The sequence below is a fragment of the Esox lucius genome, chromosome 3 (assembly GCF_011004845.1).
Source record: "Esox lucius isolate fEsoLuc1 chromosome 3, fEsoLuc1.pri, whole genome shotgun sequence".
NCBI lineage: Eukaryota > Metazoa > Chordata > Actinopteri > Esociformes > Esocidae > Esox > Esox lucius.
Genome location: NC_047571.1, coordinates 27,620,710 through 27,646,901, shown reverse-complemented (window position 1 = coordinate 27,646,901; position 26,192 = coordinate 27,620,710). Strand labels below are relative to the sequence as shown.

The window sequence follows — 26,192 nt, the reverse complement described above, 5'->3', positions numbered from 1 at the left end:
GATGCCGAATTTCATTCTCACATCAAACAAATTCCTTATAAGTGCACAAGACACGTGTAGGTCACCGCATTTCCCTATTACGGGCCCATATTTGTAAACAATGAGTGCTAATAATTCAAGTAATTACAAAAGAATCAATGGTTCTAAAACAGTTAAACTGTTCATCACTTAGCGAAAGAAGCAACCTTTATTTTTCTTCCAAATTTATGAAGATGAGATTCGAGGTTTAAATACTGTATGACAAAAAAAACTACATAAACATTCAGGCAATTTCCAAAGAGGAAAAAATATCACTTCAATCATTTCAGAGCAAACATCTCAGCAGGATATAATGAATATAAATAATACTAGGACTGCACAATGGGGGAGAAATAGTGGAAAGATATAAGCAATTGTCTGTCCAAATTCAAGGTTTGCATTCCAAATCTGTCATGGAACACACAAATAAATTGTCTTGTTTGCACATCTTTAAATATCAAAAGAACCACTGTACTATTTGCAGTGCAGTAATCTTTAATCTACCTAATTTCATACACTCCTCATTTGTTAGTCTCAATAACTCCACCTTGGAAACGACAGGCCAATTTCATTAAAGGAATAACAAATCTATGTGAATATTTAGCAATAACTTCTGTCAGTTCACATACAGGTGTCAGATAGGGAAAGCTGTCACAAATAATCAACACATTTTTCAAATGTATCTAAAAGAAGGGGTTCATGTCTAAGATATGGATATCATATAGTTTTGGTAGGTACAAACGTATCAGTCAGAGAGAATAAACATAGAAACATCCCACAGCCCTTCACAACAGACAATGGTAAACCACATCCCAGTCATATGACTATGATGTTGGAAATCGTAGCCTCTCACGATTCAGCAAAACAACATGTAAATGATTGTCAACTGACACTCAGTTATCACAGGCTTGTAATCTGTAATTATAAAATGTAAAACCAAAAACTAACATCAGAGGAGTGACCAGTTGGACTTAAACATAATTCTTATTTTAAACAGTAGGACTGCAACCATTAATGACACACATAACATCAACGGCATGACTCTACATGTGACATGACAGGCCTACGCCTTGTTATAAGATGTACCTATCCAATGTTATGTTGAAACAATGGAACATTCAAAGGGGTAAAATGCCAACAAGAAAAAGGGTTTACAACAATCTACCACAGACAATATGGTATGGTATGTTGGGGGGGGGGTGCAAATCAAGAACACACTGTCTATTGAGCAATGAATATACAATTATGCCCAGTATCTAGAACATCCACACATACTGGCAGAACTGCCTCTTGCCTGTCAAGAATCTTGTCGAGGTATGGTTAGAAATTGAGAGTTCATATGCTTCGTCCATATTAGTCAACGTCACATGAGCCAGCGGTGAAAGTCTACGTTTAACAGTTGCCAGAGACTTCAAAAGGTATTTGGGAGTCGGTTATCTCAAAGACATACGATTCTACCCAGTCTTACAACAGTGGTACTTGATGGCTATAACCTCTCTGAGCATAAATGCATGTTGCCATGCAACACCACTAATCAGTAGCTAATCATGACCAATAATGGAAAACATGATTAAATACAACAATTTCATGTTCAAACTTGGGGCTCTAGGGAGAATTTCCATTTACTTTAAGTAAATCAATTAGCTGTGTAAAAGATATATGTGAGTTTTACAAGCATTTCCTATGTTGCGTTTCTTGTCGTTTTATATTAAAGCAGCTGCTAAATGACATTTTATTATTATGGAGCTGTGATGCCCTTTAAACTAACAAACTGGAAGTGATTACAGCTTCATTTACAATGTTGGTAATGGTATTCTTTATGCTCTCCCTTTTTGTTTTACAGAAAGATACACAAAAAAACAAAAAAAAACTTGTCTCGCAAACTACAGATCCTTCAGGTCCACCACTTCAGATCTTGAGACAATGTTTTCCTTTAATAGCCATTCCACCATTTTCCCTTAGTAGACCACCTAGAGAAAGAACCATGCGGAAGCCAGGAAGATTCCCCTAGCTTTCCATTTCAGAACCTCTGCGACAACAGACTGCAGAAAACGTTCCAACTCAAAGCTGAAAAAGACGGTCAGTATTCTCGGACCGCTGCACCATTCCATTCCTTCCCCGAGACGTTCCACCACAACTGCTCTTGGTCTGTCCAAACCCCTCGCTTCCTCAACTGCATCAACTTTGAGGTTAGAATTTTTCCCAAATCGTCTGAATGCTTCAAGATTTTCATTCCCTCTTTCCCCCCTTCTACAGTTCGCAGGAGACAGTTATGTGAAATGAGCTTGGAGGGTTGTGTGAGAACACCTCTTCTCAGTCTTCTTCTGCCCGAGGCCAAGGCCCTCCGTCGACTAACTTGCGGTCCCCAGGGGGAAAGGAAGAGGTGGCAGGGGCTGGGGAGTGACTCCTGTGTCCCCAATGAGGATCCGGAACCTTTCACCCCCCCTCATCGAAGGGCCCGTCTCCCTGGCGGCGCTACCCTGACGTGTGCTGCTTTTCCTGTTCTCCGTGTATCTGCGCGCGGGCAGCGCCTTCTCGCTTTTCCCTCCCTCGTTTCCAGCTCTTTGTCCTGTCCAGCTCCACCTCCACGTTGCTCTCACTCTTGTGATTGGTTGGTTTTTCTCGGTCTCTCTCCTGTTGCTTTCACACAGTGGTGCTTCAGTTGTAGCAGTGGAAAACAGGTATCCATGTTTGTTCTTTTTTTTTTTTTACATTACCCAGATTAAAATGCCGACGAACTAAGCTCAGCACAGGCCTAGCTCTGTTTTTCACAACCTAAGGGTGAAATGAAACAAATTTCACTTTAATACCCTGGTAAAACAACCTGTGGTATCCTATTTACTTGACCTAGTATTGCTTAACATGATACAGTCACTGTTAGCTTCGCTCCAAGGTTCAAAGTGGGATAAGAAAAAAGGACGTGAAGAAGAGAAAAGAAAAAGAAGTATCTTACACTCTAGTACTGGGACAGTCCAGTAACACCATGCTGATATGCTCTCTCCCCCTGGTAGCTGGAGTCTTGGGAGAGGGCCACGTCAATCTGGGACTTGAACTCATCGCCAAGGTAACTGTCCTGAAAAAAAAATTTGAAAAAAAGAAAACTGAGTAGAAGCTTCTAATTGGCTCGTGATAGTTCTCATTACTACTGCTACAGGTGCTGGTTGGTGTCAGAGAAACAATGTCAAGTAAAGCTGTCTGCTGACTTACTTGGGACAGTTCGGGCTGGGAGAGGCCCGGCTGGCTCATCTGGGAGGGCTGGCTCATGTTGATGTAGCCCTGGGTGAGGGGCCCCTGGGAGAAGGGCTGGGAGCCCAGGTCCTGGCTGGGTCCGGCGTGGCCCTGCTGCCCGTTGCCCCCACCGTGCGCCCCCATGCCACGGCTCCTCTGACGGCTTCCTCGAGCGACGGCACCCCCCGCCGCCTTCCCCTTCATGCCTCCACCGCGCCCCACCTGCGGGCCGTTCACCTGGCCCAGGTAGCCTGGCGGGGGTATGGGGGGCATGACCAGGTTGAAGGGGATGGGGATGTTCACAGAGGCCATTTGGCCGGGGCCGGTGCCGATCATGCCGATCTGGTCGTGGGTCTGGAAGTACATGTTGGACGTACGTCCTGGAGGGACAGACAGAGAACCCATTGGACCAGGGAAAAGCATGAAGAGACACAGAGAACGTATTGGACCAGGGCAAAGCATGAAGAGACACACAGAGAACGTATTGGACCGGGGCAAAGTGCAAAGAGAGACACAGAGAATGTATTGGACCTGGGCAAAGCATGAAGAGACACACAGAGAATGTATTGGACCGGGTCAAAGCATGAAGAGACACACAGAGAATGTATTGGACCGGGGCAAAGCATGAAGAGACACACAGAGAATGTATTGGACTGGGGCAAAGCATGAAGAGACACACAGAGAATGTATTGGACCGGGGCAAAGCATGAAGAGACACACAGAGAATGTATTGGACCGGGGCAAAGCATGAAGAGACACACAGAGAATGTATTGGACCGGGGCAAAGCATGAAGAGACACAGAGAATGTATTGGACCCGGGCAAAGCATGAAGAGACACAGAGAATGTATTGGACCGGGGCAAAGCATGAAGAGACACAGAATGTATTGGACCGGGGCAAAGCATGAAGAGACACAGAGAATGTATTGGACCGGGGCAAAGCATGAAGAGACACAGAGAATGTAATGGACCGGGGCAAAGCATGAAGAGACACAGAGAATGTATTGGACCGGGGCAAAGCATGAAGAGACACAGAGAATGTATTGGACCGGGGCAAAGCATGAAGAGACACACAGAGAATGTATTGGACCGGGGCAAAGCATGAAGAGACACAGAGTTCCTCACCGGTGCTGCTACGGTCGTACACAGATCCAGGAATCAGAGCCTCCCGGGCATCGTACATGGCGGTGCTCATGAAACGTCCCCCCTGAAGAAACCACACACACAGCTTTTTTTTATGGCACTCACTGTACAACCCTTGTATGGGTGGGCGGGCACTGATAGTTACATAGCACAATATTGTCCATGACAATAATTGTAGCATCAAATCTGAAAACTGTATCGCAACGCAATGTGTCTAATCGGCACCTTAATATGATGATAACATCGTTGTGTTAGGTACCTGGCAATCCTCAGCCCTACACCATGTAAACATGTACACACATAACCTAACACACACACACACACACACACTCACAGGGTTGATGGCGTTGACCAGCTTGCGGGGCTTGCTGAACTGCATCAGGCTCTCCCTCAGGTTGTTCAGGGGTCCCTCCACCAGGACCTTCTGCTCCTTGTAGTAGTTGAGCAGGTGGTTCCACAGAGGCTGCTTGGACAGGGCCTTGGGGTTGCCCACGATGATCACCCCGTACCTGTCAACACCATGACAAAACACACAGGTCCTGTCAGACGCTCTCACCCGGAGGGGCCGCACCCACAGAGACCGCACCCACAGAGACCGCACCCACAGAGACCGCACCCACAGAGACCGCACCCACAGAGACCTAGTGCACCAACAAGCTGCCACGGAAATGTTTTTTGCCACGGAAACGTCCACACCGGACCCTGAAATACTGTGTGTGTGTGTGTGTGTGTGTGTTAGGCCTGCGGGAACAGAAGGGCGGGTTTTGCGCACCTGGCCCTAGTAAGAGCCACGTTGAGGCGGCGCGGGTCATTCAGGAAGCCGATGCCCTGGTGCTCATTGGCTCGGACACACGACAGGATGATGAAGTCCTTCTCTCTGCCCTGGAAGGCATCAACGCTGGCAATCTCCACCTCCTACAGACAGCCAGGAGACAGCATTAAACACAGTCACCACCCTGGGCTACACTGAAAACTGTCCTGAGACCAGCTATCAAAGACTACAGACAGTCAGTGCCTCCAGGGATAGAAAAAATAAATAATACTGCACACTTTCTGCATAAAACATTGTAATCATCATTGCATACAACATACCCATCCCCACAGTACTAACAAGACCCCACAATTGCTGTACATTTCAAATCAAGTCATTTATTTGTAGCTTGGTGTGGGTATATAGCACTGCTTCACCTGGTAGAGCTTGGTGTGGATCTATAATACTGTACCAGGTAGAGCTTGGTGTGGATATATAATACTGTACCAGGTAGAGCTTGGTGTGGATATATAATACTGTACCAGGTAGAGCTTGGTGTGGATATATAATACTGTACCTGGTAGAGCTTGGTGTGGATATATAATACTGTACCAGGTAGAGCTTGGTGTGGATATATAATACTGTACCAGGTAGAGCTTGGTGTGGATATATAATACTGTACCTGGTAGAGCTTGGTGTGGATATATAATACTGTACCTGGTAGAGCTTGGTGTGGATATATAATACTGTACCTGGTAGAGCTTGGTGTGGATATATAATACTGTACCAGGTAGAGCTTGGTGTGGATATATAATACTGCACCTGGTAGAGCTTGGTGTGGATATATAATACTGTACCTGGTAGAGCTTGGTGTGGATATATAATACTACACCTGGTTGAGCTTGGTGTGGATATATAATACTGCACCTGGTAGAGCTTGGTGTGGATATATAATACTGTACCAGGTAGAGCTTGGTGTGGATATATAATACTGCACCTGGTAGAGCTTGGTGTGGATATATAATACTGCACCTGGTAGAGCTTGGTGTGGATATATAATACTGCACCTGGTAGAGCTTGGTGTGGATATATAATACTGCACCTGGTTGAGCTTGGTGTGGATATATAATACTGCACCTGGTAGAGCTTGGTGTGGATATATAATACTGTACCTGGTAGAGCTTGGTGTGGATATATAATACTGTACCAGGTAGAGCTTGGTGTGGATATATAATACTGTACCAGGTAGAGCTTGGTGTGGATATATAATACTGTACCTGGTAGAGCTTGGTGTGGATATATAATACTGTACCAGGTAGAACTTGGTGTGGATATATAATACTGTACCTGGTAGAGCTTGGTGTGGATATATAATACTGTACCAGGTAGAGCTTGGTGTGGATATATAATACTGTACCAGGTAGAGCTTGGTGTGGGTATATAATACTGTACCTGGTAGAGCTTGGTGTGGATATATAATACTGTACCTGGTAGAGCTTGGTGTGGATATATAATACTGTACCAGGTAGAGCTTGGTGTGGATATATAATACTGTACCAGGTAGAGCTTGGTGTGGATATATAATACTGTACCAGGTAGAGCTTGGTGTGGATATATAATACTGTACCAGGTAGAGCTTGGTGTGGATATATAATACTGTACCAGGTAGAGCTTGGTGTGGATATATAATACTGTACCTGGTAGAGCTTGGTGTGGGTATATAATACTGTACCAGGTAGAGCTTGGTGTGGATATATAATACTGTACCTGGTAGAGCTTGGTGTGGATATATAATACTGTACCAGGTAGAGCTTGGTGTGGATATATAATACTGTACCAGGTAGAGCTTGGTGTGGATATATAATACTGTACCAGGTAGAGCTTGGTGTGGATATATAATACTGTACCTGGTAGAGCTTGGTGTGGGTATATAATACTGTACCTGGTAGAGCTTGGTGTGGGTATATAATACTGTACCTGGTAGAGCTTGGTGTGGGTATATAATACTGTACCTGGTAGAGCTTGGTGTGGGTATATAATACTGTACCTGGTAGAGCTTGGTGTGGATATATAATACTGTACCTGGTAGAGCTTGGTGTGGATATATAATACTGTACCTGGTAGAGCTTGGTGTGGATATATAATACTGTACCTGGTAGAGCTTGGTGTGGATATATAATACTGTACCTGGTAGAGCTTGGTGTGGGTATATAATACTGTACCTGGTAGAGCTTGGTGTGGATATATAATACTGTACCTGGTAGAGCTTGGTGTGGGTATATAATACTGTACCTGGTAGAGCTTGGTGTGGAGGGAACCACTGAACTGCATGTATTGCACCAGGTAGGACCTCTGGCCCTCGTAGGGGGTGATGATGCCTATCTGGTCAGGCTTGGCTCCAGCCTTCAGCAGCCGGGTGGTGATCTTTTCCACATTGGAAGCCTCAGTCCTGTCCAGAGAAAGCCAAGAAGCTTATTCACAAAAACAAATAGCTGTTTCATGAATTAAGTACAGGGGAATATAAAAAGTAGATATGCAACCAGGTCATTGTAAGGTTTTATTTTTCATTTACCCCCTTCAAAGATTTCAGTTTGTTTTTCAATTGAATTGTTCACATTATAGGTCACATTAAAAGGTGAAAAAGTTCTGACATGATTTATCTTTGTCTCATTCTTTTACATCACAAAAACCTGGCATTTGAACAGGGGTGTGTAGACTTTTCATATCCACTGCATGTCGTTGTTTAGTCAAGCACAGAGAAGACAAATGCTACTCTTCGTGAAATACCTGTTAAGGTAAGAGGTTCCGGAGCTTGCGATTTCCTCCTGGCCCTGGGTGACGTAGAAGAACATGGGCTTGTCAGGCTGTGGCCACTGGAAGTCAAAGCCCTTCTTGATGCGGTCAGCTGTTGGGATTAACAAAAGGTGTCAGGAACGGCAGAGCTAGCACGTTCACATTTCAGGCACATTCCCTGGCCGAGGTGTAGCCGGGGGTTACGTCTCAGACAGACACCCCCCCCCCAGCGTGACTCACCGGCGGTGACGCCGTTCTGCAGGGAGCCCTCGTAGAAGATGTTGGAGGGGAAGGCGCTGAGGGCCGGGTGCATGCGGTACTGGACCTGCAGGCGGATGGGTCGGATGCCCAGAACCACCAGCCGTTCAAACAGGGACTGGGACAGGCCGGCCTTGGCCGCCTTCTTACACATCACCACCGGGCCCAGCTGACAGTGGTCCCCCACCAGGATCAGCTGCGGATGAATGTCAGTGGTTCAGTACGGGGAGACGGGGTACTCGAAACCCTCTGGCACTGGCGCATAACGGTTGCACAATCATTTCGGTCACACAAAACTTCTCCCAAAGTATTCCCACAAATTGCACTAATATGGGACAGTGTCCCCATGACAATAACGTACAGGTAAGACCGAAACCGGCCTGAAGCTGAATGTAACCTGATTCAACGATCAGCAAACAACCTCCCCTCTTTTCTGGACACTGGCGTCATTGAGACTAACTGCCCTGGGCAGGATCCATCTGGGAAATGTCCCTGAGACGCACCTGCTTGGCCCCCAGTATGACAGGCACCATGCACTCTGGCTCCGTGGCCTGGGTGCTCTCATCGATGAGGATGGAGCGGAACTGCATCTTGGCCAGACGAGGGTCTCCGGCCCCCACGCAGGTACAGCAGATCACGTCCGCATTCTGAGGAGCAAGGACCAAAGAGACGTGTGGTCGGAAATAATCAGGCTTAGGGAAGAATCAACTTATTTGCGGAGACACGTTCAGGGCTTCGTTTCAGGTGTTGATTTTCAAGTGTTACCATGAGTAGTTCCCTCTCGGCGGTGCGCTTAAGGGCCCGGTAGCGCTTCTCATCAGAGGAAGAGAGCTCCCCAGTCTCATCCTTCAGTTGCTGCAGCTTCTGAAGCTCTGGGATGCTGAACACAGACACAACAACTAAAGAAACTGTACTTTTACTGCGTATAAATCTACGCAGCCTACGATTGGGACTATGCTTGGAAACTAAGGCAAATCTCACGGCCCATAGCTGAACATGCCTACCACTTCAAAATAGCAGCACAACTGACCAAAAAGAAATACAGCCTTTCTGTTTAGACAGAAGAGCCAACCTACCTGTCCATGTTACGGATCTGGTTGTGCAGAGCCAGGAAGGACACAGGGGAGTCAATGGCCTCTCTACTCTTGGCACACAGCCTGACCACCTTCAGGCCTGACATGTGGATCTTCTCAGTCAGCTGGTCCACTGCAATGTTACTGGGAGCACAAACCAGCACAGGCCTGAGGGGATAAAACCAGGGTTAGGGGAGGGACAAATTGAACCAGAGTTAGGTAGGGACAAAGTGCCATCAGCCTCAAGTAGGTCAAGAAAAAATTGGTAAACTGCAACAAAGGTGACCTCTCCCAAGGCTTGTGTAGTGGTCACTCCTGCAGGGAAAGACTAGTGTAGTGGTCACTCCTGCAGGGAAAGACTAGTGTAGTGGTCACTCCTGCAGGGAAAGACTAGTGTAGTGGTCACTCCTAGATTGAAAGACTAGTGTAGTGGTCACTCCTAGATTGAAAGACTAGTGTAGTGGTCACTCCTGCAGGGAAAGACTAGTGTAGTGGTCACTCCTGCAGGGAAAGACTAGTGTAGTGGTCACTCCTGCAGGGAAAGACTAGTGTAGTGGTCACTCCTAGATTGAAAGACTAGTGTAGTGGTCACTCCTAGATTGAAAGACTAGTGTAGTGGTCACTCCTAGATTGAAAGACTAGTGTAGTAGTCACTCCTACAGGGAAAGTCAGCTACCTACTCTGCACTGTGTCCTCCTGTGACAGGAGCATTACATTTATACCAGGGTCTTTTTCACAGTTGAGCCCTGTATTATAAAAACATGCGGTCTGCATGCAGACTCCCTCTCCCAGCTCTACCACACCCCACCGAACACCCATTCATCTGGTTGCCAAATCACTGTAATGCTCAAGCACCCGTCTGTGATGTCAGAAGCTCTACGTCAGTGGAGGGCGTGAATGTTTTACCCGTTGCCCTGGCGGGCCAGGTGGTAGACCACGGTAGCTGAGGTGACGGTTTTTCCGGTGCCAGGAGGCCCCTGGATGAGACTGAGAGGACGCTGCAGCACGGTCTTCACAGCATACACCTACGACATAACATAACACCTACATAACACATAACCATAGTACAACACCCTACGACACAGCACAAAACCCTACGACACAGAGCATTTAAAAACAGGCCACCTGTCCTCATCTGTAAGCAAATACCGTTTAAACCAGGGATAACTCACATCTGTATATCACATTTCCTAATCAGGTCCTCATGTCAATGCGGCTACCTAACCAATCTTCTGATTGGTTCATTCAACCCCATTCCTCCCCCATAACCACAAGAACGTAAATGAGAAATGTCTTCTCTGTAAATAAATACCTTGTGATCATGCTGACACCCACCTGAGAGTGGTTGAGGTCTGGCAGGCCCTGGGCAGTGAAGCGCTTGGGCAGCTGACACTTGATGACCACGTCCTCCACCTCGTGACCCAGCAGCTTGTGGTAGATGTACCCCGACACCGAGGTCTCGTCCACGGCAAAGGTCTTAAGGGCGCTCTGCATCCTGGACAAAATAGAAACGGTGCAACGGTCAACCCAACACCGACCCACTGCTTCTCACACTGACCGGGATCAACAGGCTCCTACCTGTCGAAAGAGGTGGACTTCCACACAAAGTCAACCTGGAAGTTGTGCGGTACTTCTACAGGGGCCCCAGCGCTGCTCCGCAGCTCAATGGCGATCTCATCACCGTAGTCTATTAGGGAAGAATTAAGGACTACACAGAACAACGCAACACCCTCCATTCCAGAGACTAATGCAGAGACGTTGCGTCGCTATTGAGAGGACAAACCGAAACGGAACTGAAGAGTGGAGGCGACATGGGAGTGACAGGAACAATGAGGAGGATACTGTCTGGGACTTTGATGACGTGGCCGATGCCCTTCCAGAGCGGGGCCAGGTCTCCCTTGTACCGCAGGCAGATCTCATCACCCTGCATCAGGCGCATGTCTATGGGAATACAAACCAGGGACACCGACACAAAGGCGAATTAGATTGTGAAAGGCGCGTCTGATCATTGATAGAAAACTGAAACTGAACATGAAACTGAACACGCACGCACACACACACACACACACACACACACACACACACACACGTATTCAGGCTCAGTAAAACACTCCAATGTGCTCGTCAGTGAGGATGTGAGGGAAGTGGTTGCCGGAATGGAATGGACATGGACCACTTGTGGACACCGTGTGACACTGATGAAGACGAACAGAAAAGGAATTACCACCTGAGTCCGTCTTGGGAAGGCTGAAATAGGCAATCCGCTTTTTATTGAGCCCCAAGTCCCACCTGACAGTTATATTGTCTTGGGTCTGTGGGAGGAGGAGGGGGACGACGACACACATCAGACAGAGATAAATGAAGTACGTAAAACCAGAAAGTGCCAGTGTGAAAACTCCCCCAGAGAAAAAAAAGAAAAGAAACTTACCTGGGACTCTTTGAGCTTTTTGTCATAATCAGCCTCCAGCTTGACCAGCGGGCCAAAGATGTTCTGGTACTGGTAGGCGTCCTCGTAGCGCAGCAGCACGTGCTGGGGCTCCTCGTCCACACCAGGCTTCTCCAGGTCCTCCAGAGTGGCTGTCGGGTTTTCCTGAAGACACCCGGAAGAACACAGACCAACAACAGCCAGAGATCCGGAAGGAGTTAGCCAAAGCAGAGTTTGTGAATTCCAAATAAAAGCCAGTAGCGTTACAGAACCAGAAAGGTGAAAGCCATTGGCCTACAGTAAAACCCCTGGGTCAGCTGAAGCCAAACACAGTTTGTTATTAACCTTCCAGAGCTCCTCCAGCTTGTTGATCTGCTGGGCGGTGATCTGGCGAGCCCGGAGCTGCTCCTGCTCTGAGGGGATCTTCACCAGCCAGGACAGGAAGCAACGATCTTGGATCAGCGGCTGCCACTGGGAGCTGTCCCAGTTGATGTCCTTCAGGCTGCTCTGACTGGCGCATGGTTGTCTGAATGACAAAGAAAACATAACCCCCTCTGCATCCATCTATGCACTCTCCAGTGAAACCCCTTATATTCAGTGAAAAGAGACGTTTGATAACGGGTATAAAAGAAAAAGTCAAGAACATTTTGAGGAACATGGCATTTGACCATAATACACAAATAAGAGGTTAGCAAACGCAACGGATCTAGTTTTACCTGCACAGCAGTACGACCACAGAGTCTGCCTTGGCGGGGATGAAGCCCAGGAGGAAGACGTTTCGACAGCCACAGTTGTAACACTCCAGCACCGTCTCCCCCAGAGGGCCGTCCTTGTGCAGTGTCACCTCCTTGGACTTGGCTCTAACCAAGTGGTTCACAATGTGACTGAGAGAGAAGGACACAAAATACATCTACATTTCGGGTCAATTCATTCGGGGAAATACCATACACATATTTCCACCTGTGTGCAGTTTTCTGCAAAGAGTAGACACCGGACACATTAACTACAGTGTTGCCCTTTAGCAGAAGCTCTAATCTGGAGAGACTTGCAGTATTGCATGGATAATCATTTAACACCACAGTAAGGAAGGTCTAACACCACAACGTCAGGCTAGAAGGTCTTTGAAACCTACCTGCCAGATGTATTGCCACGGCCATTGCAAAACCACTTCTTGCTAGTGTTGCAATACACCACGCAAGCCGGGTCATGAATTCCACAGTAACTGGGTATAGGAATGACAGGATAACGTCACAACTGTCAAAACTTTGTGGGCAGCAAAAAATTTATTAAAAAAATATACTAATCCACACGACTAAAGGAAGAATTCCAAGTATTTCTTGACATCACCTGCACGCGTGGACTGGGAGGTCTTTAGTGTAGTAGGTGTCCTCCTCATCTTCTTCAAAGTTCAACTCTGCAAGAAGTTGACTTGCTTTTACAACAGAGTCGTCGCCATTCTGCAAAACCCCATCTGGCCCATTTACCTAGGATAAATACGTGGAAAATGTCAAGACAGCGATTAAATAATATATAATGGAAATGGTCAACACCAAAGAATCCAGAACACTAAATAGCAAGCCTGCTTTTTGAAAAAAATGGCTTGTTATCTAGCCAACTACTGTACCCATAATTGTATGGCTGTCCAATAGATAATGAAAGTCAACATTACTACACAGCCGTAGTCTTGACAAGAAAATTATATACTACTTGTTTATCCCTGTGTCCATCACAGAAAGCCTACATGCAAATTAGCTCATGCTAAATCATACATAAAAATGCTAGCTAAGCTAATAGGTTAGCCAACTGCCACGGCTTCTAGGGCAGAAGCGTGTTTTCTAGGTGGTTAGACTGATGGCGATGCTAGCTATGCTAACCTAACAGCTTCCGCTAACTAGTTAGCTAGCTGGCTAGTTACCTCCGAGGTTCTGTATTTAAAACACGCTAGCCTGTAATGTAGCTTGTTAGCGAGCTGTTAATCGCTACTTTACACCCAAACATGCAACAATAATTCCACGAACCTGGTTGTCCAATTGACTTTGGGTTTGGCCTGTTTGAGTCTGGCTCGGCAGTGTAAAATCCGTGAACTCATACTCCGAACCCTGGGTGTCTGCTCCAAGCAACTCCGCTTCCTCGGTGTCCAGGAACGTGAGAGTCTGCGAGCTCGGCCCGTACGCCTCAACACTCATTTTCTCCACAAACAGTGATATCTCAGAATTATATTAAAGATTAAGCTGTAAATATTGCAATGTGTAGATATTCCAACCAAATTAAACTTAAAAAAATACCGAAACACCTAAGCAAATGGATAAAGAACTAAGAACACACGGGCTCGAAAGCCTCAACTCCCACTCAAAATAATGACGTACCACCTTGCACTGCACAACAAACGCATAGAGCACATTCAAAGGAGTGTCCATGACGTTTACACAAGAAGTGTATATTTTTCAAATATCCTTTTCATTCTTATTTTGTAGGCCTTGAACTGAAAATATTGAATATGTATTTTTTTATTTTAGGGCCTACAAAATATAACTCGCATTTCATATTAATAATTTCAGTCAGATTACATTCAATTTAATGATTCCCATTTTAGAAGTAAATTATGAATAGTTTTAAAGAAATGTTGTGCTGTACTATTTGTAGAAGTATGCACTTAAAGATGCAGTCTGGGACTTATGCAACTAAGAAAACCTTATTTTAAATATCCCATTATTTTAAACCTGAGCTGGATGTGTAATATGATGTATACATGTTTATAATCAATGAGTAGAATTACTAACATACCTCACAAAATTCCAAGTTTGAAAGTGAGAAGATTTGATGACATGGGGCAGGAATTGCCACATGACACAGCAATTCATTTTCAGGGACCCTTTTTGGCCCTAGAGCGGCCCTTTACAACCCGTGGCCAAGATAACTGTAAATAATGGATATTTTAGTCCGAGTGGCACATTTGTGGATTTCTTTGTCAAAAAAACAAAAAGGCCAACTGAGACAGATATTTAATTACAGCATTATACCTGTTTCATATTCAGAAATACAGAATATCTGATACAAAATAAACATTTTCACATTCTATTATTTGTCACATTACAAATGTTGATTGTATGTGCAATACATCACCTGAGATATCAACACAAGCTTGAGGTACATTAATCTTGTTGAATACATATATTGTTGACCATACAGTCTGCAGACTACGGCATGTTTTTTTTGAAGAGTTCTTCACACATTCATGCAACATTGGATAGAGACATTGAGGAAATAAAGAGGAATATTTTCACTAATTCAAACCCACACTGCACCAGCGCATGCACACTGGGGGCAGAATCCTAGTCCACAAGACCACACTGGGCATCATCACTGCATTACTACACCACAAATATTGAACATGTGACCACAGGGGCACGCAGCATGAAGGACGATACACTAAATGGCACATAACATTAACCATTGTGTCAAAGTGACAGTGATTAGTCAGGTGACCCCAGGAACTAATAGAGGAACTGGTTAAAAGTGAAAAACAACCGATAAAACAGGTGTCAGAATCATAGGGCGTGTGACACTACACACTTCAGTGCACACTGGATAAATAAAGATCCTACTCTCATCTATAGTTTAGCATTATTACAGGTGGACATGGCTCTTCAAAAATGTGTCCTTCTTTTCCACACTCCTTAGGGATGGCTGATGCCCAACCCTTCAACTGCGGCTCCACAGATTACTGCGAACAGAGTAGCAGATTTTAAGTGCTTTACTTGTCCATTGTGGGCCGGAGCAGGGGGTTACAGGGGTCATTCCTCAGTGGGCATGCTGGTGGCTGCAGCGTTGGAGGTCATCGTCTTCAACTGCACCCATGAGCTCCAGCATCTCCCCGACCACAGCCTGCAAAGCTTTGCCCAGGTCCTGGGCACTGTAGGGCTTTTCCAGAGGAGGAACGTGGATAAACGCTGACCTGCCCTTCCCCAGGTACAGTGACATATAGTAGGTGTAGTCACATAGGTACCTGACAGGGTTAAAGGTAGTGTTAGGTTCAAAGAGTCAACAGGTGACATTTGCTTTGATCAGAACCCATGGATTTGTCATTCAGATGAGAAGGCTTTCTGAAGCAATACCAGGTGTGGAAGTTCATACATAGGATGCATTCCCTTTAATGGAGCTTACTTGGAACTACGGATCATACATAATTCTATGTACAGTGACCTGCAGAATTATTGGCACACTTGGTAAAGATGAGCAAAAATGTTTGCACTTTCCCCTCCCTCCCTAGATAACAGCACAGTCTTCTGTAATGTTTGCACTTTCCCCTCCCTCCCTAGATAACAGCACAGAGTCTTCTGTAATGTGTGATGAGGTGGGCGAAAACATGGGATCTGTGACCATTCATGCATGTAGAATCCCTCCATATTCTCCACAAGCGTAATTTTTGCCTCAGTTGGCCACAGAACCAGTTCTAATCAAAGTTCCAGTGATGTTTAACAAACTCCAGGGCATTTGTGTCTTGATGACATTAACCCATACAATTATAGTGAGGGGAACAAGTATTTGATACACTGCCGATTTTGCAGGTTTTCCCACTTACAAGCATGTAGAAGTCTGTAATTTTTACCATAGGAATTCTTCAACTGTGAGTGACGGAATCTAAAACAAAAATCCAGAAAATCACATTGTATGATTTTAAGTAATTTATTTGCATTTTATTGCATGACATAAGTATTTGATACACCAGAAAAACAGAACTTAATATTTGGTACAGAAACCTTTGTTTGCAATTACAGAGATCATACATTTCCTGTAGTTCTTGCGTGCGCTGCAGGATTTTAATCCATGATGTGGTAGTGTGTTACTAATGGTTTTCTGTGGTCCCAGCTCTCTTCGGGTCATTGACCAGGTCCTGCCGTGTAGTTCTGGGCTGATCCCTTACCTTCCTCATGATCATTGATTGCCCCACGAGTTGATATCTTGCATAGAGCCCCAGACCGAGGGAGATTGACCGTCATCTTAAACTTCTTCCATTTTCTAATAATTGCGCCAACAGTTGTTGCCTTGCCTATTGTCCTGTAGCCCATCCCAGCCTTGTGCAGGTCTACAATTTTATCCCTGATGTCCTTACACAGCTCTCTGCTCTTGGCCATTGGCCATTGTGGAGAGGTTGGCGTCTGTTTGATTGAGTGTGTGGACAGGTGTCTTTTATACAGGTAACGAGTTCAAACAGGTGCAGTTAATACAGGTAATGAGTGGAGAACAGGAGGGCTTCTTAAAGAAATACAAACAGGTCTGTGAGAGACGGAATTTTTACTGGTTGGTAGGTGATCAAATGCTTATGTCAATTGCAAATTAATTATAAAAAAATCATACAATGTGATCATACGACATTATGTGTTATTTGATTCCCTTTGTGTTTGGTCTAGCCACACTACACACTCAGAAATAGGAGTACCGGTGTGTACTTAAAAGGGTTCAAATGCTTGTCGCTGGTGGGGTACATTTTTGAGAGACAATTGTGTACCCTTTACTGCCAGTCCATGTTTGTACCTTATCAAATTGTACCAACACATGTTTTCAGTGCTGCAGGGTCCAATGCAGCCCCTGCCCACTGGGGTGAAATGGCCCACGTTGATTCTTTCTTTTGTTTTAATTCACTCTGTACACATTTCTGTAAGTGAAAAGGTGCTCTTCTGTCCCCATAAAGACCAAAAATGTACCTTTGAGGGAACATTCTTCAAAAGTGTACCTACTGTATAAGTACATAACTGTTCTTGTTTCATATCTCCATTATGAGTGTATATATTTCTTCTACTATTTTCAGTAGAATCTTGCTGTCTTTTTGCAGAGGTGGGGTGCTCTAAAAAGAAAGATGTCACTAAGACACCTGTAAATATCGAACTGGTCATGATTCAAATGCATGGTATACATCACCCAGAAGGGGAGAGCTTGGGGAGCACGCTGGTTATCGCCGTTCTCCCCTCAGACACACAGAACCTTAGATGTAACCGAATCCAACTGGAGTCGTCAGTGGCGGTTGTCTTGTCACCTTGACCAAACGGTTGGAGCAACAAACCGTTTGGTCAAGGTGACCAACAAACCCACAAGCCATGCTATCAACCAAAAGCCAAACTAAAGAGTTAGTGGAACATTTCCCTCATCAGGTGCACTTATAAATACATTCCTTAAGAAAAACATAGTAGAACATGTTCTACGTTTAGTAGAGTCTCCGGAAAACAAGGAGGTGGTTTTCGTTTTGCTCTAGGACATCCAGGCTGATTTACAATGTTAAGAGTAAGCAAAGTATGCACTGGGAAAATGGAAAATGAGGGTCCCTTTTTTTTTTTTTCAAACAATAAAATAAAATTAATACTTTTCCCCCCTAACTTTTGAAGACAAAATAGGCAAAGCAGTAAATAGTTAATCAAAACTTTTTATGGAAAACTTGGTACATATTGTAGATGCTTTTAGGCAGCATTATGCACTTTCGATGTCATCAGATAATTTTCCATTCTTTTTTTGAGAAGGCTACATAGGTCCTACAACTCCATATTAAAATACAAAATTTCCTAGACAAAATTAATCTTAAAACAATTGTATATCTTAACTTTGCACTCCTCTTCCAGGCAGGTATATCACAATTCCATTTAACTTAAACTTTCCTGTAGAAATCTAGATGTATGTTTTACAGCCATTGCTTATTTACAAATGTTATCAACACTGTCTTATTTTAGTTTCCTAGTGTGTTTCCTGACCTTTCACTTGTTAATAGGTGAATAAGGGAGATTGGCATGTGATTCACAGAATAGTTCACTTCTAATGTATAATCAAGTTAATGAACTACAATTACATTTGAATATGTTTTGCTCATAATCACCAAGGGTCACAATAATTCCAGAGGGCACTGAATCTGATTGGTAGAATGAGAGTATAGTCTCGCTCAGGACTCACCGACCCGCGTCCTCAGAGACCACCACTGTCACGCCCAGACTGGACGAGTTGACCTTCTTGCAGACCAGGCCCATGTCTATGACTGAATCGATGCAGTCAGGAGCCCCGTCGACGCAGCACTGAGAGTCCGGACAGAATCCGTGGTTGTCCACCCGCTTGTAGCCATGGTTGTGGCCACACTTCTCCAGTGTGACCGCGGTGGCTATCCCTGAGACCCCGACGTGGACCACTAACTGTAGACCCACAGAGAGGTTGTGTGTGGGCGTTAATTTAGGCACCGCTACATGAGTTACAATCACAAAGGCGGTCATTATATTTTGAAATGCAAACCAATGTGTAATTTGATGCGTATGCACTTGCCCTGCGCTACCACTAATACCTTTTACTGTCCGCCATTTTTACATTTGCAACAACACTTGACTCTTTCATTTTGACTATATAATTTCCTGTGGCTACCTGTGGCTGGTGTTGTTTCCATAGCTGTGGCAGTAAACTCTGAACTGTCTTGTACTCCACTGGTACCTCACAGACGTGCAGGTCGACACTTTGACCCAAGCCCAGCCGCTCCAGTTCCTGTTCACAGAGAAAACAGGAAGTGACTGAGAAACCCACAGAATCCACAGGAAGGGGGACAATGTTTAAATGTGAAGCATCAGGTCATCATTTCTACTACTTATGGGAGAGGAAGCCTGGCGGTCAGACACAGGAATCCTTTGAGATGATATGAGCCCAAATTCTGACAGATTTTTCACACCATTCTTGTGAGAAGGCAACAAACAGAAGAGAATGGTTTCTCTCTCCCATCCATTTTCTCTCCTCCATGTTTTGCAACGCTAATTTGTGATTATTGCTTTGCCTTAATGCATGTGAAACAATCTCACTTCGACCACACTCTATCTCCTGAACATAATGAAGACTATCACCCATGAATTGTCATTAGCATTGAGCCACAAAAGCTGCAGCCCTTGCAGAACAACTCCTTCAAAATATCAGAGTGAATGACATAACCGATTGAAATGCTACCAGTGTTGACCACAGCTCTAACTGACTAGCCATTCCACACCCATTACACGAAACCCCCTTTGACCTCCTCCCCCTCCGCGGCAACTGAAGCATCTAGAAAGAGCCCAACTGGGTGATACGGGTCACAGCACCAATGTAACAATCTTCAACCACGAAGTGTTGTTACCATCGCCCCACAAAAGTGACAGCACTTGTGGAGCTAGGGAAACAATAAAACTTCAAACCAACTACGATTGAGCAGTGTGTCCTTTGATGCACATTTCACCAAGCTGTTCTGCTGCTTATCACATTGCCCAGTCAACCAGTAACTAGTAGACAGCAGAGACGCTTTCTGGCTGCAATGACAGAAATGAACACCCTGGTTGAAAAGATGCAGCTAGGTAGCGACAGCATGACTCGGGAGATCCCCTCATTTAAAAAAAAACAGGGAACGCAGTGTGAATCAAGCCCCATCAGCAACATTTCAAGATAGCTAAAGAGTATGCTTGCAGTATGTTCTTAACTCTGTTACACTAGAGGTTCTCACAAGCTCATGCTTGACCCTCCCCACATTCCTTTCCTAGGTTGTTCCAAATGTCCCATATGGAAAATAAATACATTTTAAATATATTTTTCTAAACATATTTGGGATACATTTAAAAATAACAAAAATTGCTTAATTCATGTATTTAAGGACATGTAATTAATACATTTATAATACATTTACAAATACATTGAAAAAATTTATAAACGCAACACTTTTTGCCCCCATTTATCATGAGCTGAACTCAAAGATCTAAGACTTTCTCTATGTACACAAAAGGCCTATTTCTCTCAAATATTGTTCACAAAACTCCTTTACCGAGATAATCCATCCACCTCAAAGGTGTGGCATATCAAGATGCTGATTAGACAGCATGATTATTGCACAGGTGTGCCTTAGGCTGCCCACAATAAAAGGCCACTCTAAAATGTGCGAGTATATTGGTGAGTGCAAGATTAAATGCATTTTGTAAATATATATCTATAAATAAATAGTATTTCAACACCTAAACCTGATGAAAGTTCCCCCAGTCCCTCCAACGTTGCATCGTTGTTAGTTGAGTGGCACTGTTGCCATAACGACCACTGTTCACCAACCGAACCGCGCGAAGAGCGCGCACGACCCACTCGCCCTGCCTGCCCATCTGCGAACATTTAGGTGAGACCAAGACGCAAGTTGCCAATCTCAACTGTGGGATATGGGTTTGATGGTTGAATGCTGTGCGTGCATCTATGGGTGAGTTGAGCAAAGTAATTGGCAGCGGGTTATGTCGGGTACGGAAGTGTTTACGGTAATTGATGGTCAGAAATGTTAGCTACAACGTTGTATAGCACGTAGCCTACCTGCTACTAGAGCAATATGATTACGTGCACAGAGTTATGTGATTTACCTTTTACTTTTATACACCATGCGATACTGTTCTAAAGTTGGTCAAGTACGAGTGTACAGATAGTTCATACCATTAGTCTAAGTAGATCATGCGTGCATTACCATTGCACGTGATAGGGGACTTCTGGCTCAGTGGCGCGGAGGTTCTGTAGGGTTAGCGTTGCTGCACTATTGCCGGTTGAACCTGACTAAACTGGCTGTATGTCTAATACGTGTGAAGTTATATGTAAATGCATGTGTAAAGCAGTGAACCCTGTTTGCATGCTTCACGTATAGCACTCCTAATTGTACTTATGGTTTATAATTCATACAAGCAGTTCAGTTGCGGTGAAGCGTGATTGAGTGTGAGTGTGCTCAATGTGTGGTGGTCAAGAAGTGGATGAATAAAAGTCTTAAACAGTAAACCATCCGTCTCGTTCTTACCGGACGCCCTGTAGAAGATCAGAACCTTCCGAATCAGCTTCAGTGAATAGCGGGTGAGGGCATTCTCAGCAAACCGATCAGACGGGTGAAGGCTTACCAGCCAACCGTTTTTACAGATGTCATCAATCACTAATATTTTGAAAGTGTTGTTTGTATATTCACTGTGTAAAGACAAGTGTGCTCCTACTATCGGCTGTAATAAAATATTGACCTGTCCCTCGGTTACACCTAAGGGACCCCACTGTCCTTACCAGGCCCAATATCAACTAAAATCTGAGGCCTCTAAAGGAATAACACCTTTCAGATGTAACAGATATCTTGGTCTAAGTCTGTGTTCCTTGTTGAAATAAAAGCATAATAATTTTCAGGTCTGTTGTGAAGTGATAAAATATAACAAGTATTACATTAATGTCATTTTGGACTGTGAACATTAATTGTTTTGAAATACATTTGGACAAAATTTAAAAGTATTTATACATTTTGACATACATTTCGGAATAAAAGGTGAATTACATTTTTATATCTGAAATGTAATTTGAATAAAGTTAAATGTATGTATACATTTTTAAAGACATTTTCATTCCTGAAATGTATTTTGAATAAAGTTAAATTCTACATATATTCATCATACATTCTACATGCATTATGCATTGCAAAATTTTTTTTATTTTCCATATGGGATATTTCTGCTGAGATTTTTTTCTTGTTTAATGTTGGTAGAACATGTTGGTGGTTTTAATACCTTCCTAGGGATAACACTTCATATTCCATTATCAACAATATTTTAACACAGTGGTATATCGTAGTGCATAGTGTGAATTTTATATATTTTTATATATACAAATGTTAATGTGGACCATATCCAAAAAAAGAAAAAATGCCATGATGCTTTCAATTTATAGTGTCATTATGTTATTGTATTTAATGGTATATAGTATTGTTACTTATAAATTAATAATAACTGCGTTAATTCACATGTACAAGTACAAAGGTTTTATAAGAATAAACGTTATTTACCTGCACTGCCACCCAGCTAGCATTGACCGTGTGTTCTCCAAAAGGTTGAAACCCTAGAATTAAAGAAGATTACGAATTTTTCAGCCATCAGAAAAACCACTGTATAGCAACAATTATTTTTGTGGCTGCTTCTCTATAAGCCTGTGTAAATGAGAAAAACAAGAATCTTCATTCAAAGTCTAAAGGTTAAAGTTGTTAAATATTAACAACTGGGTTGACGATAATTGTCACAATACACAACATATTTCAATAAAAGCATGGACTTTTGTACATGATATAGCACTATAATAAAATGCCCTTTTTGTCGTGTTTTAATTTGAGTTAAAACGACAGATTGTTTTCGTTGTATTGTTGGGAATCCGAAATCTCCCGTCACTGTACGACAAGAGTAGACTGAAAATAGGCTTTTTGTCAACACATATGTAGCCATTCACAATGTATTACCAACGTATCCACGAATGGCTACATAATTATCATGTCTGCCTTGATATGCCTGTCACAGGTTTGGTTGGCTCATTGGTTCCACCCTTAAAATGCATAGATTTCAACCTGCGATAATTTCTGAATGGAAGATTCCAAGCATTATACAAAAGTGACTAAAATACAAAAAAGCCTATAAAGATTTTTTTTCTCCGTATGGTAAAAATATCCATAAAATTGATTACCTGTCACTATTACCTTCCTTTTAGTAGCCATAGTTTTTATTTATAGCAAATTTGCAACAATGTAATCTATTCTTCTTATACTCTGTTGAGTTGAGAATTCCTCCTCGCAGTTCTTTCACCACCAGTCATCTACTCTTTTTGCAGGAGAAACGAGCACAGATATTCTATACCCAGACAAGCAACATCGCGACGCTTCCGGGAACGCATACAATTCAGAAGTTAATGGTTTAATTGAAACATTCGTCTTAGTTGTTAATTTTCTCGAAATATACACACAACACTCATTCATTACCATGTATTAGGTAGCTGAATTATTACTGTCATTATTACCACCACGAGTATGTGACAAGCTAACACGTTTTCATTTTTGTCAACAACAATGTATGGGAGGAGTACTTTTGACTGGATAGCGTGCACATGCGCAGTTCGCGCAACACGATCAGATTACATGTTTTTGTTTTGTTGCTAGCTAACGTTGCAATGATATCGTCTACGTATCGTATGGTAGCGTGAAGGAGAAATCTTTCGATAACCACTTTCTGCTTATCTTCATTCTAAACTATCTTTGGCGGAGCAGTCTCGTTTTTTCTTCTACGCTTGACAACACTAGTCTACATGATTAGCATACAGCCTTCTTTGGTTATCTACTGTATGGGAATGCATAGCCTTATGCATAGGTCCTGAGCTTTAATCTACAGTTGCATTGAAAAGACATCCTTCAGTTTGTAAAGGTTCTTTCAAAGCCAGAAGATAATGTGTAAGCAAATATGTATCCTATTAATAAATAAAATTGTTTTTTCAAGTATTTTGTTAAGAGTCAGGCATTTTCTATCTGCTCATGTAAAGTGTAGCCATTCATTTAATTTGCTTGAAACACAACAACATGGCATTTTGTAGGAAATCCTCACTAAAACCAACTAGATTGGTATTTATGTTTTTATACAGACACTCCCATTTTGATATTTGTTCACCATAACAACTTTTGGTTTGTATTCAGTCCACACCCCTGTTTTTAGACATGACTCATACATTCTAGCCACTGCTCTCTGAATGTCCAATTCTAAACTCCATGCTGAATATGATTTTTTTTAAATTGTTGTGTCTATAAACATAGGAAGCTTTGGGTTGGGGTTTCTTTTAATATGCTATGTTAACTATTAGAGAGAGGATTTACAAGGGAGAGACTTTTGCTTAAAGAACATCCATGATAATAGGTTCACCATATAACATCCATGATGGTAGGCTTCACTATATAAAATCCATGAGAATAAGCTTCCCCATATAACATCCATGAGGACAGGCTTCACCATATAACATCCATGAGGATATGCTTCACCATATAACATCCACGATGATAGGCTACAGCATATAACATCCATGATAATAGACTTTGGCATATAACATCCATGATAATATACTTCACCATATAACATCCCTGATGATAGGCTACACCATATAACAGCCATGGTAATAGACTTCACCATATAACATCCATGATAATATACTTCACTATATAACATCCATGATGATAGGCTACACCATATAACATCCATGTATATAGGCATCACCATATAACATCCATGATGATAGGCTTCACTATATAACATCCATGATGATAGGCTTCACTATATAACATCCATGATGATAGGCTTCACTATATAACATCCATGATGATATGCTTCACCATATAACATCCATGATGATATGCTTCACCATATAACATCAATGAGGATAGGCAAAATTATATAACATCTACGATGACAGGCTACACCATTTAGGGTTAATGAGGATAGGCTACACTTTATAACACAATATACAATATACTGGAAGATGTAATACTGGAGATAGTGGAGATAAACTATAAAACACAAACCATTCACCACCCACGCATCCTCCTGTCTTCCTGCACTGCAGTCTTAAACAACCCCCTACCCACCATCCTCAGTCATTCACCTGCTCTTGCGTCAGAGCCTGTGGCAAAGTTGCCATGGAAACAAATTATGCCCTTTGCCATTATGTGGTGCTGATGCAGGCAGTCTACGGACGTCATCGCTTCCAACTGGGAGGAGGGGCGGCATTGGCTGCTTTGACTGTATCCCACCGCGCTGCACCGGGCTATTCAAAGCTTCAGCAGGCAGTCATCACCGTCACCATTTACAGTCTCATATGGTGTGCAGCCATTTGTTGACCTTACTTCTCGCGGGGGTTTTCAATATTCCGGAGTGATACTTCATTCTCGAGCCTTGACAAGCAGTGCGCGTTCTGTGGGCAGATAATAAATCCTTTCCATAACAATCAGAGTAACTATTGGAAAGGCCTATGTACGTTACTAACCATCCTAACTGTCAAACAAGAAATCAACATTGGCTGTTTTTTTTCCTTAAAGAAATTTTTTTAATTAACAAAATTACTTCTTACTGAAGTATTTGGATCCCTGTTTCTGGATCTTTCTCCAACATGTTGATGCACCCTCTCAGGTCAGTGTCTCTATGCGATGCCTTCTCTTTAAAAAAATTAGATTGGAAGACAGTGTTATCCTGTAAGACAAATTAACTCAATTTTAAGGGAACATTTTTCCATTCAATGACTGACTGCATACCTGGGAGTGCGCCCTGACCGACTACAATGTAGTTTGATAGGTATCCTTGCCTGTTTCTCTGTCATGATTTCCTCAACGGGACGGGACTGAAAGTGGAACCAACATGTGTCACGTGTCATGAGAACAAATCAAGTGATAAATTGGAACAAAAAACAGATGTCCACACACATGCTGGAGATAAACACGCACGTGCCAACGGCCCAACTGACTGTTTGTGAATGTCAGTACATTCTCCACAGACACACACTCTGTCTGGGGAGTGACAATGGATGTACATAGAAACAAAATACTCTTAATATAATACTAACCCTCACCACAACCCCAAAATCCCATCCCCGAACTCATCCTTAACTATTAAATGTATGCCTAAACCTAAACACCTCATCCTAACCCTAACTTTAATTATAACTCTAAATCTAACTGCTAAGCC

The 26,192-nt window shown here is 43.2% G+C and overlaps 2 protein-coding genes across 3 annotated transcripts; both read right to left on the bottom strand.

Annotated features, from left to right (window-relative positions):
* Window positions 1-155: 155 nt before the first annotated feature.
* On the bottom strand, window positions 156-14,050 carry LOC105024419 (regulator of nonsense transcripts 1). 2 transcript variants are annotated; one of them, XM_013131424.4, is made up of 23 exons: window positions 13,707-14,050; window positions 13,036-13,172; window positions 12,821-12,910; window positions 12,405-12,572; window positions 12,034-12,214; window positions 11,692-11,853; window positions 11,488-11,575; window positions 11,106-11,204; window positions 10,842-10,950; window positions 10,599-10,758; window positions 10,170-10,288; window positions 9,267-9,431; window positions 8,956-9,070; window positions 8,694-8,837; window positions 8,173-8,386; window positions 7,927-8,044; window positions 7,432-7,588; window positions 5,161-5,303; window positions 4,723-4,897; window positions 4,371-4,452; window positions 3,226-3,626; window positions 2,972-3,091; window positions 156-2,793 (listed from the first exon to the last, which is right to left on the bottom strand). In XM_013131424.4, exons 1-22 carry the CDS (start codon window positions 13,872-13,874, stop codon window positions 2,975-2,977), a joined length of 3,312 nt encoding a protein of 1,103 aa, XP_012986878.1. In that variant the 5' UTR covers window positions 13,875-14,050; the 3' UTR covers window positions 156-2,793; window positions 2,972-2,974. The 2 variants fall into 2 exon arrangements, with proteins under 2 accessions (XP_012986878.1, XP_019899410.1); XM_020043851.2 differs by having other exon boundaries at window positions 11,491-11,575.
* Window positions 14,051-14,674: 624 nt separating this feature from the next.
* Window positions 14,675-23,518, bottom strand: LOC105024411 (pyroglutamyl-peptidase 1). Its single transcript, XM_010894349.2, has 5 exons — window positions 23,164-23,518; window positions 22,499-22,551; window positions 19,081-19,197; window positions 18,625-18,857; window positions 14,675-15,694 (listed from the first exon to the last, which is right to left on the bottom strand). The coding sequence occupies exons 1-5, from the start codon at window positions 23,192-23,194 to the stop codon at window positions 15,490-15,492; spliced, it is 639 nt and encodes a 212-aa protein (XP_010892651.1). The 5' UTR covers window positions 23,195-23,518; the 3' UTR covers window positions 14,675-15,489.
* Between the last annotated feature and the right edge of the window lie 2,674 nt (window positions 23,519-26,192).

What these genes read in the sequence shown, in the direction of transcription:
- LOC105024419 (XM_013131424.4), bottom strand. Translation starts at nt 13,874, where the DNA reads ATGAGTGTTGAGGCGTACGGGCCGAGCTCGCAGACTCTCACGTTCCTG. An exon ending in AAAAGCTCAAAGAGTCCCAG is followed by an intron (nt 11,576 to 11,691) that starts GTAAGTTTCTTT and finishes CTCCTCCCACAG; the next exon opens with ACCCAAGACAATATAACTGT. An exon ending in GTACGACCGTAGCAGCACCG is followed by an intron (nt 3,627 to 4,370) that starts GTGAGGAACTCT and finishes CTGTCCCTCCAG; the next exon opens with GACGTACGTCCAACATGTAC.
- LOC105024411 (XM_010894349.2), bottom strand. Translation starts at nt 23,194, where the DNA reads ATGGCTACTAAAAGGAAGGTAATAGTGACAG. An exon ending in AAGGAAGGTAATAGTGACAG is followed by an intron (nt 22,552 to 23,163) that starts GTAATCAATTTT and finishes CTTTAATTCTAG; the next exon opens with GGTTTCAACCTTTTGGAGAA. An exon ending in GGAAACAACACCAGCCACAG is followed by an intron (nt 18,858 to 19,080) that starts GTAGCCACAGGA and finishes GTGGGTCTACAG; the next exon opens with TTAGTGGTCCACGTCGGGGT.